Source organism: Stomoxys calcitrans, chromosome 5 (assembly GCF_963082655.1).
Source record: "Stomoxys calcitrans chromosome 5, idStoCalc2.1, whole genome shotgun sequence".
NCBI classification, from domain to species: Eukaryota; Metazoa; Arthropoda; class Insecta; order Diptera; family Muscidae; genus Stomoxys; species Stomoxys calcitrans.
The window spans coordinates 157,350,394-157,364,176 of record NC_081556.1 but is presented as its reverse complement, the minus strand read 5'-3'; the positions used below and the strand labels follow the sequence as shown (position 1 = coordinate 157,364,176).

The following is a 13,783-nucleotide window of genomic DNA, read 5'->3' as shown; positions in this document are numbered from 1 at the left end:
ATGTTTGGAAATACCTGTGATATAGGACTCAAAACCCTAAGCCGGGGTTCGCTTAGGGTTTTGAGTCCCTAAAAGGTGTATTAATTGGTTCTTATAATATCGTGATTGAAACCGATTTAAATTTTTTTAAAAATATGTACGAGTATTAAAACTTTAACAAAACAAGTAAAAAGGCTTTAAGTTATACTCCCCTCGAGTATACTCCCCACGAGTATACTTCCCTCGGGTATACTCCCCTCGGGTATACTCCCCACGGGTATACTCCCCTCGGGTATGCTCCCCTCAGTTAGACTCCCCTCGAGTATACTCCGCTCAAATATACTTCCCTCCGGTATACTCTCCTCGGGTATACTCCCATCGGGTATACTCCCCTCGGGTATACTCCCTTCGGGTATACTCGGGTATATATTTTAACGACATTTCGTCAAAACACGGTGAAATATTCTCAATTTGTAAACCCATGGCAGTTATAACCCAATATGGTCTGATGTGGGTCTAACACAATTCACTGTTACGAATTTCAGCGAAAATGGAAAATAAAAGGGGTTTATATGGGTTTAAGACCATAAATCTGAAGCTCGATATATATAGCAGTAATATATGTCAGAAGTTCCTCTGTTCCCAACAAAGGACTGCACAAAACTATTCATTGGTAACTGTTTTTGCTGAACTCCTGAACTCTGAATCCACATGATGTTGTATTTCAAGACAACCTAAGAGCGAGACATTGAAGATAGAGTAAAACGAACAAGTTGCTGTTGTACTCCCAACCACCATTCAGTGGTTGGGAGTATTTTTATCTCGAATTTACCGCCGCTAAAGTGAGGTATGAGAAATTACTCGCTGTACACTGAGTCGTATGAAAGCGTCTCGCTGACATTTTCAAAATATGATCTGATCGCACAAATCGTTTACAACCTATTTATTTTCTCATATAAAATACTACGCGTGTGTGTGTGAGTGTGTTTACCCATTATTCTGTCAAACCAACCACATTGTCTTCGTACTACGTAAGTAAACGACAAGAAAAATACTTTACTGAAGCAAAATGTACCCGAATGCATGCATTGTACAACGTGCACTCACTGAATCAATATTTCTTTTTACATTCACTCATATCGTTGTCTTGGTGTCTTGTTATCCGTTTTACTCAGTTTTCAATTGTCTCGTACAATGTTGTATCTTTAAACGAAAAGTTCAGTTCTTGAACTACTCTATGATTGTTAGTGTGTCTTGAAAGCAGAAATGAATGGTCTTGCTTAGTTCTTTGTTGCTTAACATAATTTACTGTATCAAATTTAAGCAAAAACGAAATAAATACGCCATTTATTGGTATATGGAGGATATACCCAAAAAATAGTCCGATTTGAGCCATACTTGGCAATGACGACCACTGGCGCCTAACGCAAGGCAATGAGTAAATTTCCGAGGAATCTCATGTTCCTTTTATGGGGCTAAGGCTATATCCAAATATAGATGGATCTTGACCATACTGATTAATAATATCGAGGGGCCTGATAAAACTCATTGTGCCAAATAACATATAAATCGGGCAATATATGCGGCTTTTATGGACCTAAGACCTTTCATAAGACCGACTTTTTACCCACCCACTTTGACATCCAAAGCTTTAAGACAAATGTCAATAAGCACTGCATCCTTTTCCCTTCTTCCAATTCCTAATTTCCTCTCGCCAACGCAATCCACTGCATTCATAGGGGACATCCCCTGCGTGTTGGCTGACAGAAAAAAAGCCAAATAACAGATAAATTGGACAGTAAATGCGGCTTTTATGGATCTAAGACCTTAAATGGGAAGATCGGTCTATATGGAAGCTATATTTAGGTATAGATCGATCTGATCCATATTCCCCACAGATAACAGGGATATTTAAAATTTGGTACAGATCGAACCATATTTGGATATAGCTGCCATATATACCGATTTCCCGATATAGAGTATTGAACCTATAAAAGGAGCATTTTTCATCCGATTTGGATGAAATTTTAAACAGTGCGATTTGAGAGATCTCTACGCCTATTTGTGGAATATCGTCCAGATCGAAACATATTTGGATATAGCTGCCATATAGACCGATCTCCCGATATAGTGTAATGAGCCCTTAAAAGGAGCATTTTTCATCCGATTTGGATGAAATTTAAAACAGTGCGATTTGTTAGACCTCTACTCTTGTTTTATCGTCCACATCAGACCATATTTAGACCGATCTCCCAATATAGAGTATTGTATAGAATATTGTGTAGAGTATCTGGTCCACATTCCCTATATGGTCCGACCTGGACGATATTCAAAAAATAGATTTAGAGGGGTGCCAAAACGCACTGCTTCAATTTCATCAAAATCGGATGAAAAATGTTCGTTTCAATACTCTATTTTGGGAGATCGGTCTATGTGGCAGCTATATCCAAATATGGTCCGATCTGGACGATAATCAACAAAAAGTTTTAAAGGGGTACCAGAACTCGTTGGGTCAAATTTCATCGAAATAGTATGAAAAAACTCCTTTTATAGGCTCATTACACAACTTTTGGGTATAATTTGGTAAATATCCGGGTACTTACCCAATTTATACAATTAACCGGGTAAATACCTTTTGGGTATTTACTCATCGCCCATCTCTACTAATGACATTTGCGAGTATTTAAGCCAACCAAAATGCACAGAAACGTGTTGTGTATTGAATTTTTTGCTATGGAATCAACTTTTCATAATGATTAAAGTAATCTACGTATTAAAAATTTCTTTTAATGTAATGCACAAGTTTCAAGAACAATTTATCACATTTATTTGAGAGTATTATGATTTAGTTAGCGCATATTTTTCGTAAAAAAATACCACCAACAATGCGCTTGCTACCCACTCAATGCTGTAACGTATTATTGGCTATGTGTGTGTGTGTGTGCGGTGTTTCATGTCTTTCAAGGTATAAGTTATTATACCCTGCCTATTCATTTATGCGAAGGATGTCATAGTCAGTCATCTACCATTCATCTTTTATAGAATATTTTATGAAAAGCTCTAGCTCATGGAATTTTTCTACGTTTTCCACAAATATTTGTGATTGCATCCAACTCACACTTTGTCTCTTGCTTCTTGTCCGGCTCCGACTCCGGCTCTGGCCCCTGCTCTGCCCTCATGTCAGTATCCACATAACTGTTTTGATGTCATTAAGGAGCACAAGGAGACAAGCACAATGGCATTCCAGACACCCAATACCCTGTGTAGTAGTAAAGTTCGTATAATCTTCTTAATGGTACGTGATGGAATGCCCAAGGAATTTCTTTATTAAGTAAAGCAATATTGATGGCAAGAACAGTGAGTCGCAATAAATATTAGTAAATAACTATGGATGTTGTTTATTGAAGAAAAAAAAATTGTTTATTATAATGTTGTAGCTTTTTGTAAACAGAGGCCTAATTACGTTTTAGCTCAAAAATATTGATTTATAATTTACTTTTAAGTTATTTTTTATAAATTAATTTCTAAAAGTTTAAAAGCTTTTCAAAAATTTTTCCACTTCATATTCATATTACAAGCCGCCTAGCACAAGTATCAATGACGTATGAGTAATGTATTCTCTTTCGAAAGACAATGTAACGTATACGCAACACCAGAAGGAATTTTTAACCCTAATAATAATCCATACACACCACATAGGATGGGAGTTACTTATATGATTTTTACAATACATCGAAACCTCCGATTCTATAGGGTATGAAGTGTGGTGGAAACATTATAAGGACAGCAGTTACTATGAACAATATTGAACTAAATTAAGTAAGAAAATATTTATAATTCTGTAAAAGGCTGCACCAGGTTTTTCGTGGACCTGTTCAATAGCTGCAGAAAAAGTAAAGTGAGACACTAAAAGTCAGAAGATGTGAATGAGTTAATGGAAACTTGTATTTGGGGAATCATTACCCTGCACATGGGATAAGGGGATAATATGTTACTAACTGTATTTCATATAATTATTTCCACCACATATTTTGTAATGCCATTGTCTTTTAAAATTAAATATTGAGCTGAAATTGGTACAGCTCTCTTCCCTGTCTATAGCCAGATTCAGTTAGAAGATGGGCTATGATGTAGCCCTCATATCATACAACGATTCCCCAATTTTCCGTCTGAAAACCTTTTACTAAGTTCGACTTTTCGCTCTATCAACTGTCAAACGCATTATAGGAAAATTGTGACGAAGAGAGTTTCCTATGAAAAAAAGCAGCGACATGTTGCAGCATCATATTACAGTTCTCACGAACTGCTCACAATTAGCTCAGCTTCAATAACAATGCCTTTGTTGTGTTTTATTGTTTGATTTTTTATACCCTCCACCATAGGATGGGGGCATACTAATTTCGTTATTCTGTTGTAACACCTCGAAATTTGCGTCTGACCCCATAAAGTATATATATTCCTAATCGTAATGTCATTTTAAGTCGATTTAGACATGTCCGTCCGTCTTTCTGTCGAAACTGACTTTCGAAGGAGTAAAGCTAGCCGCTTGAAATTTTGCACAAATACATTATATAAGTGTAGGTCGGTTGGGATTGTATATGGGCCAAATCGGTCCATGTTTTAATATAGCCGCCATATAAACCGATCTTGGGTCATGACTTCTTGAGCCTCTAGAGGGCGCAATTATCTTCCGATTTAACTGAAATTTTGCACGTGGTGTTTTGGTATCACTTCCAACAAATGTGCCAAGTATGGTTCAAATCGGTCCATATTTTGATACAGCTGACATATAAACCGATCTTGGGTCTTGACTTCTTGAGCCTCTAGAGGGCACAATTATCGTGTTTTAATATAGCCGCCATATAAACCGATCTTGGGTCTTGACTTCTTGAGCCTCTAGAGGGCGCAAATATCGTCCGATTTGACTAAAATTTTTGCACGTGGTGTTTTGGTATCACTTCCAACAACTGCTCTAAGTATGATTCAAATCGGTCCATATTTTGATACAGCTGGCATATAAACCGATCTTGGGTCTTGACTTCTTGAGCCTCTAGAGGGCACAATTATCGTCCGATTTGGCTGAAATTTTGCATGAGATGTTTTGTTTGTTATTGGAGTTATTGGAAGTCATACTTCCAATAACTATGCTAAGCAAATCGGAACATAACCTGATATAGCTGACATATATACCGATCTGGGATCTCGACTTCTTGAACCTCTAGAGGGCGCACTTATCATCCGATTTGGCAGAAATCTTGTACAACGGCTTCTCTCATTACCTTCAATATACGTGTCTAATATGGTCTGAATCGATCAATAGCTTGATACAGCTCCCATACAAACCTATCTCCCGATTTTGCTTCTTGAGCCCTTACAAGGCGCAATACTTATCCGAATGAACTGAAGTATTATACAATGATTTCTCCAATATATCTATACTTGATATAGCTTCAATAGCATAACAGTTCTTATTCAATATTTTTTGTTTGCCTAAAAAGAGATACCGCGCATAGAACTCGCATTTAGCATTTAGCGGGAAAAGCGTTTTATTTATCCATAGGCTAGCGAATCCGCTAGACTGGTAAATAAAATACAGCAAGCATTGATATAAAAGAAATATCGCAGCTGGTCCTTCATGAAATATTCATTGGCAAAATGTGTGACCATCGATACCCATGACAAATACTTGTACGATTCCAATTGGATTTCAAGTTTCAATCGGATTAGATGTAGGTGTTCTATTGGCCGATGTTCCAGTTAAGCTTTATGAGGTCATAAACAGCATACGGTTTAACAAATTGCACAGAAATGTGCACCAGTGTGTTGAATTTGACGTCTAGACACACATTAGCGCAGAGGTTAGCATGTCCGCCTACGACGCTGAACGCTTGAGTTCGAATCCTGGCGAGACCATTAGAAAAAATATTCAGCGGTGGTTTTCACCTCCTAATGCTGGCAACATTTGTGAGGTACTACGCCATGTAAATCTTCTCTACAAAAAGGTGTCGCACTGCGGCACGCCGTTCGGACTCGGCTATAAAAAGGAGGCCACTTATCATTGAGCTTTAACTTGAATCGGACTGCACTCATTGTTATGTGAGAAAATACATTAATCACCAACAGTTTTTGGTGGCTACCAAAGTTTAGAAATTTGTTTTGGATAAAATACTTATTTGGGAGCTATATTAACATCATTAACTATTCCAAAAGATTTTTTTTTATATTTTTCAATTTCGAAAATATTATGTTAAACAAAAATTTTTTATAAACATTTGCTAAATTTATTGATCAAAAAAGTCTTGTTGCCGTGTGCTCACCGTTAAAGAAATATTTCTCTGGAAAGACCGCAGAGGAAAAGAAAATAAAACCGTTCTCTTGTGTTCTGATACTGCCGTAAGGCTTCGCCTCCAGTAAGAGCTGGCAAAATATCGATGGCGCTATCGATACTAACGATATTTAATTTTTTGACAGAATATCGATGATATTTGTCTGATGGATTCTACCGCAAAAGTTAAATTTTTGCAAAACTAAACAAAAATAAGCAATCCGACACTGAATGTATCTTTTAAGATACATTGCGCCTATAGAGGGCGCAATTTTCATCCGATTGGGCCAACATTTTGAACAATGATTTCTGTTATGACTTCCAACTGACTTATTATCCTTGGTTTTATTTGGTCTGTGCATTGATATAGCTTCTATATAAATCGATCACGTGATTTCTACTTCTCGCTTTCGTTTGAAATATAGGTGATGGGAAATTAATGATAGTATCGATACTATCGATATTTATTATTACAACTATCGAAAAATTCGAATGTTGCGATTATCGATAGTTTGCCAGCCCTACTAGTACAGTAGTGCATGAGCAACAAGTTCGGCTGGCCCTAATCTTGGGAACCCAGCGCCATACCAAACTTTTGTCAAACAAGCAAAAATTAAACTTCTAGGAACCGAACAAGGATGATCAAGAGACCGGTTTACATGGGAGCTATATCAGATTATAAACTAATTTGGACCGCATTTGGCACAGTTGTTGGAAGTCGTAATAGAACACCGTATGCAAAATTTCAGCCAAATTGCGGCTTATAAGGGCCCAAGAAGTCAAATCGGGAGATCGGTTTATATGGGAGCTATATCAGGTTTTCGACCCATTTAGACCGTATTTGACACAGTTGTTGCGGTTTGTAAGGGCCCAAGAAGTCTAATCGGGAGATCGGTTAATATGGGAGCTATATCAGGTTATGGACCGATTCGGATCGTACTTAGCACAGTTATTGCAAGTCTTAACAGAACATTACATGCAAAATTTCATCCAAAGCGGATAAAAATTGCGGCTTGTAAGGGCTCAAGAAATCAAATCGGGAGATCGGTTTGCATGGGAGCTATATCGGGTTATAGACCGATTTAGACCGTATTTGGCTCAGTTGTTGGCTGTCATAAATCGGACAAAAATTGCGGCTTGTAAGGGCTCAACAAGTCAAATCGGGAGATCGGTTTATATGGGAGCTACAGCAGGTTATAGACCGATTTGAACCGTGCTTGGCACAGTTATTGGAAGTCATAACACAATACTACGTGCAAAATTTCAGCCATATCCGACAAAAGATCTGATCTGAACCGATATTGCCCAATTGCAATCCCCAAGGATCTACATAAATATTAAATATCTGTAAAAATTTCAAGCGGCTAGCTTCGACGACTACCGTGATTTAGACATACTGGCGGACGGACGGGCATAGCTAGATCGACTCAGAACTTCAAGACGATCAAGAATATATATATACTTTATGGGGTCTTAGACGAATATTTCGAGGTGTTACAAACGGAATGACTAGTTTAGTATACCCCCCACCCTATGGTGGAGGGTATAAAAACAAAGTAGATTAGTTGGCGCCAAATTTGACATCAAGGACATTGTCTTTCGAATAATTCTTCTTAAAACTACTAATACAAATATTATGGTTTATGTGAGGAAAAACACATTAAAATGCAATTCATTTTCTGTGTAATAATGCTAAAACATCCTATGAATTTATTAACTATGGCACAGCATCCACAACAAGGGCCCGTATCCAATATTTCACAAATAGCAACACGTCTTGATCCTTTTTTTACATGCTGCCAATACCTCTGTCAGATGAGCACACAATGACTACCCAACGATATTTGGTGTATGGGTAAACAAGTCGATAACATTTAAAGGGTAAATACAGCAACCTTGTTGAAGAGTCATCTTCAACACTTGTTCAACTTCATTAAACACTAAAGGCACGATTTTTATTATGCAAATGAAAAGGAAGCCCTTCCGGATTTTTCATTTGATTTCAACCTACAAGGACAAGGAATCGAGCTTATGGCTGCAAAACAACACTCGGTCTTTCATGAATATTAAATTTGTGTTACATTGTTTTCCTTGGCTCACTTCAAACGCCAAGTAGCGGACGACCAGTTGCCTACATGCATATCTTATTCGAATGTTTGTTTGCCAATTGTTTCTATTTGTTGTTGTTCTTCATGTTTTGTTTTGTACCTTTTCAGATCTTAACCTGTTGCACAAAGGCCACTGAGATGAGGGGTAACAGCATGATTTTATTCATTTTATGGATGGCTTCCACATCGAGTGGATGGGCTCAGCGTTCGCCGTTTTCCTTACAGGCAGCAGTCGATGAATTACACCGCCAAGAATATCCTTTGAATGCCCCACCCGGCCAGCAACCACGTTATATGGCCGGTGCCTTTGGTTCCGCTGCCGATCAGGATTATTGGGATGAAGGTATGACACTTAAACAAGAATATAATTTATTGTCCTTTTCTTAGTTTTAAAGGCTTCTCGCTTCTGTATATGGGGTTATATGTGGGAATTTTTGCATATGCTTTTGCAATTTCTAGTTAGCGTGTTATCTTTTGCGTGTCAGCTGTCCACCTTTAACGCTTTTAATATATTTTCATATGTATGTGTGTATGTGTGTGTTTGTGTGTATTGACTATTCTATTCTCATTTCACTTGCCTTCCAGTAGATTCAAGCACAAAATGTAATTGTGAATAAATTCAAATACATATACCAAAGGACACTGTTTATAAAGACAACAGAGAAAGGGAAAGCTAGAGACATAGACATAGACCAACTATTAAAATAAAAACATTATCAATGTAACTCCCAGCCACTAATAAGTGTACAAAAAGACAAACGTGAAACTTTAAACTATTTTTTGCATTTAGAGAGGACGTTATAAAAATAAAATATGATCCCAAAGGAAATTTAATTATTCCACAATAGTTTTAATTTGTTAAGACAAATTAAAAGGATAAATGGAATTTATTTAAACATAATTAAAACAAACTGCAACCTCTTGGGGCTCAAAAATTTAACGTGTTTAAGCCGAATACTGACTTCGACTTTTCGACCGAAAACTTTCAAAACGCTTTAAGCATAGTACTGACTTCGACTTTTCGTAGCGACATGTCGCTGCGCCAATGCAGATTTTGTTTCATTTAATTGACAATGCAGTTAAATGTTCACGAAAATTGGATGTGTGTTGTTGTTTGTGATCTGGCGAAGAGTAGAGTCCGTTGAATTTCGAAATAATTTAGCATTTTCGCTGCGAATGAAGTCAGTACTAGACTTAATAAAGAAATGGTGACGAAGAAACTGCGAACACATTCCGTTGAAGTGGTGCTGACAATAAAATTCGCTTCAACTAATTCCAAATATAATTAAATGTTCACGAAATGCGTACTAATCAATTAGAATTGGCATAATTTCTATATTTATAATAATAAACATCGATACTACCGTTTATATCCCGTTACCTTTATTTTAAACGAAAATGAGAATAAACAAGTAAGAGCGTGATAAGTTCGGCCGGGCTAAATCCACCATGGATCGCATTTGTCGAGTTCTATGCGCGGTATCTCTTTTTAGGCAAACAAAAATTTAATAGGAACTGTTATGCTATTGGAGCTATATCAAGTTATAGTCCGATTCGGACCATAAATGAATGCTGAACTTTGTAGAAGTCATTGTGTAATATTTCAGTTCATTCGGATAAGAATTGTGCCTGGTAGGGGCTCAAAAAGCAAAATCGGGAGATAGGTTTATATGGGAGCTGTATCAAACTATTTATTGATTCAGACCATATTAGACACGTATGTTGAATGTCATGAGAGAAGCCGTTGTACAAAGTTTCTGCCAAATCCGATGAGAATTGCGCCCTCTATAGGCTCAAGAAGTCAAGATCCCAGATCGGTTTATATGTCAGCTATATCACGTTATGTACCGATTTGCGCCATAGATAGCACATGTATGGGAAGTCTTAACATAACCCGTCGTGCAAAATTTCAGCCAAATCGGATGAGAATTGCGCGCTCAAGAAGTCAAGATCCAAGATCAGTTTATTCGACAGCTATACCAGATTATGAACCAATTTGAATCATACTTAACACTGCTGTTGAAAGTGATACCAAAACACTACGCGAAAAATTGCAGAAAAATCGGGTCAAATTTGTACTCTACAGCCTTTAAAGTCCAAATTGGATGAAAGATATATATGGGAGGTATATCTATATCTGAACCGATTTTTATGAAATTTTGCAGTCGTTTCAATACGACTTTAAAGAAAACACTTTGTGCAAAATTTTGTAAATATCCGACCAAAATTGTGGCTCCTATAGCCATAAAATTCCATATCGGATGAAAGTTATATATGGGAGCTATCTTAATCCGGACCGATTTTGGCGAAAACACCCCATGCCAAATTTTGTAAAGATCGGACCAAAATTGTGGCTGGTACAGCCTTAATAGGCCATATCGGATGAAAGATATATATGAAAGCTATATCTAAATCTGAACCGATTTCGTTCAAAGTCAAATGCGCTCGTCCTTGGGCCGAGCTTGTGCAAAATTTCATGACAATCGGACAATAAATGCGACCTCCAACTTAATCACAAGACCGGCGGACAGACGGACATAGCTAAATCGAATCAGGAAGTGATTCTTAGCCGATCGGTATACTTTTCAATGGGTCTAGCAGTACTATTCTTGGACAAAGATACATTTTTTGTACCAAGTTTATTTAAATAAGATAAACCGACTTCTTTGGTTGGAAAAACGTTTGTCAAGTCCACTACGAAATACGCCATTCATGTATCAACAAATCACGATGTGGTGTTTGAAGTCTTTAAATAAATTCAGTTAAATCCTGCTCACGACTCACGAGAAAAATCACGACTCACAGGAAAATCAATGCTCACAAGACATTCACAACTCACGAGAAAATCACGACTAACGGTTAAAAAAATAACAAGCCAGTAAGGAAAGGCTTAAGTGGGGCGGTGCCTACCCTATAAGTACATAGCGGGAGTTATCTCTTATTCTGAACCAATTTTGACGGACTTCGCCGTAGGTTTTCAGATGGGTTATTAAAAAATCAGTATCACCAAACTTCTTAGTTATTGTGGTAATTAGTTGTCAAGAAAAGCATTGTGCAAAATTTTAGCAAGATTGGTCAATAAATGCGCTTGCTGTGTCTCTAGAAGTGAAAATCGGGCGATATACATATATGGCAGCTATATCTAAATCTGAAGCGATTTCTATGAGATTCACCAGTAATGTCGATAGTAAAGAGAAAATCCTTTCTGCCAAATGTCTATACAATCGGTAAACAAATAATCACGGTATTGTAATATTAGTCCAAATCGGACGAACATATATATGGGAGCTATATTCAAATCTGAAACTATTTGTATACCCACCACCGAAGGATGGGGGTATATTCCGTTTGCAACACATCGAAATAACAATTTCCGACCTTATACATATATTTTTTTTTGCTCAGGGTAAAAATCTAAGACGATCTAGCCATATCCGTCCGAAGGTTAAGTTCGAAGATGCGCTATATCGGACTATATCTTGATTTAACCCCCATATAGACCGATCCACCGATTTAGGGTCTTAGGCGCATAAAAGCCACATTTACTATCCGATTTTGCTGAAATTTGGGACAGTGACTTGTGTTAGGCCCTTCAGCATCCTTCTTCAATTTGTCACAGATCGCTACAGATTTGGATATACCTGCCATACAGACCGATCACTCGATTTAGGGTTTTGGGCCTATAAAAGGCGCATTTATTGTCCGATTTGGGACAGTGAGTTGTGTTAGGCCCTTCGACTTCCCTCTTCAATTTGGCCCAGATCGGTTCAGATTTAGATATAGCTGCCTTATAGACCGATCTATCGATTTAAAGTCTTCGCCCCATAAAAGGCGCATTTATAATCCGATTGCGGTGAAATTTGACACAGTGATTTATGTTAGGCTTTTCGACATCTGTGTCGTATATGGTTCAGATCGGTCCAGATTTGGATATAGCTGTCATATAGACCGATCCGACTTAGGGTCTTAGGCCCATAAAAGCCACATTTATTATCCGATTTTGCCAAAATTTGGGACAATGAGTTGTGTTCGCCCCTTCGACATCATTTTTCAATTTGGTCCATATCGGTTAAGATTTGGATATATCTGCCATATAGAACGATCCCTCGATTTAAGGCTTTGTGCCCACAAACGGCGCATTTGTTGTCCGATGTGGCCCAAATTTGGGACAGTGAGTTGTGTTGGCCCCTTCAACATTCTTCTTCAAGTTGGCTCAGATCGGTCCAGATTTGGATATAGCTGCAATGTAGACCGATCTCTCGATTTAAGTTAAAACACCTTCGTGTCGTGAGTGTCTTGTGATTGTATCATTAATCATGAGTGTTTCGTGATTTTCTTGTGAGTCATACGTGATTAAAATTGTTTTCTCGTGAGTGTGCGTGAACGTGAGTCGACATGAAAAAGACTTGCGTGAGTAACATTTTTTTCTCGTGAGTGTGAGTAGAATATCATTTACGGGCACATGTCTAATGCTGAGTTATATAAGCAAAACAGCAGCGACTTGTAGCTGCGTCAATATAAATTTCGCTTCAATTAATTGCAAATGTAATTATTTTCTCACGAACTAGATCACAAACAAATCTGTTTCAATGTATTGGGTTGCCCAAAAAGTAATTGCGGATTTTTTAAAAGAAAGTAAATGCAATTTTTATAAAACTTAGAATGATCTTTAATCAGATATACTTTTTTTACACTTTTTTTCTAAAGCAAGCTAAAAGTAACAGCTGATAACTGACGGAAGAAAGAATGCAATTACAGAGTCACAAGCTGTAAAAAAATTTGTCAACGCCGACTATAAGAAAAATCCGCAATAACTTTTTGGCAACCCAATAGTTGCTTCTGTTGTGTGTCGTTTATGTTATATCGCAGCATATTTCACAATAACATTGTAAACAATTTTCATGCGAATGAACCGGGTACTAGGCTTTAGGGTGCAATATGTACCGTTTTTGCCAGGATTATACTGCTATTTTGACACTTCGTTTTTCCAATCTGGTTCTTTTAAAACACCCTGTAGTTAGTGCAAAGTAGTGCGTATGATCGTAACAGCCGTAAAATTTTTATATCGGTCCAAATTTTGATATAGGTTGGGCCATTTTCAGATACGCCGTTTTTTTGAAAAACTTTCATCAATTAAAAATGATTTTGACTTGATTTTTATAAGAATAACCCCTAGAGGTACGTATATTAAAAAAGCTGTAAACATTTTGTTAATTCAGCTTAAGTTTGTTGAACGAAAATGCACGTTTGTGAAACATAGGGTGAACGACATTCCTGTAAATTACACAAACACATACAAATTAAAAACATAATTACAACATTTACTGTTATCATTATTTGCATGTCCTTTGTATGCTACATTTTCCGATAC

General features: G+C 37.3%; 1 protein-coding gene across 4 annotated transcripts in view; it reads left to right on the top strand.

The window, feature by feature from the left end:
- Window positions 1-13,783, top strand: part of LOC106087604 (cyclin-dependent kinase 11B) — a 29,392-nt gene that overhangs the window by 3,247 nt on the left and 12,362 nt on the right. For all 4 annotated transcript variants that reach the window (XR_001221294.2, XM_013252714.2, XM_013252713.2 and 1 more), the window contains exon 2: window positions 8,521-8,755. Coding sequence is in view for 3 of the 4 variants with exons in the window: in XM_013252714.2 (XP_013108168.2) it covers window positions 8,551-8,755 (205 nt within the window). In the remaining variant the exon portion in view is untranslated. The remainder of the gene's footprint in view (window positions 1-8,520; window positions 8,756-13,783) is intronic.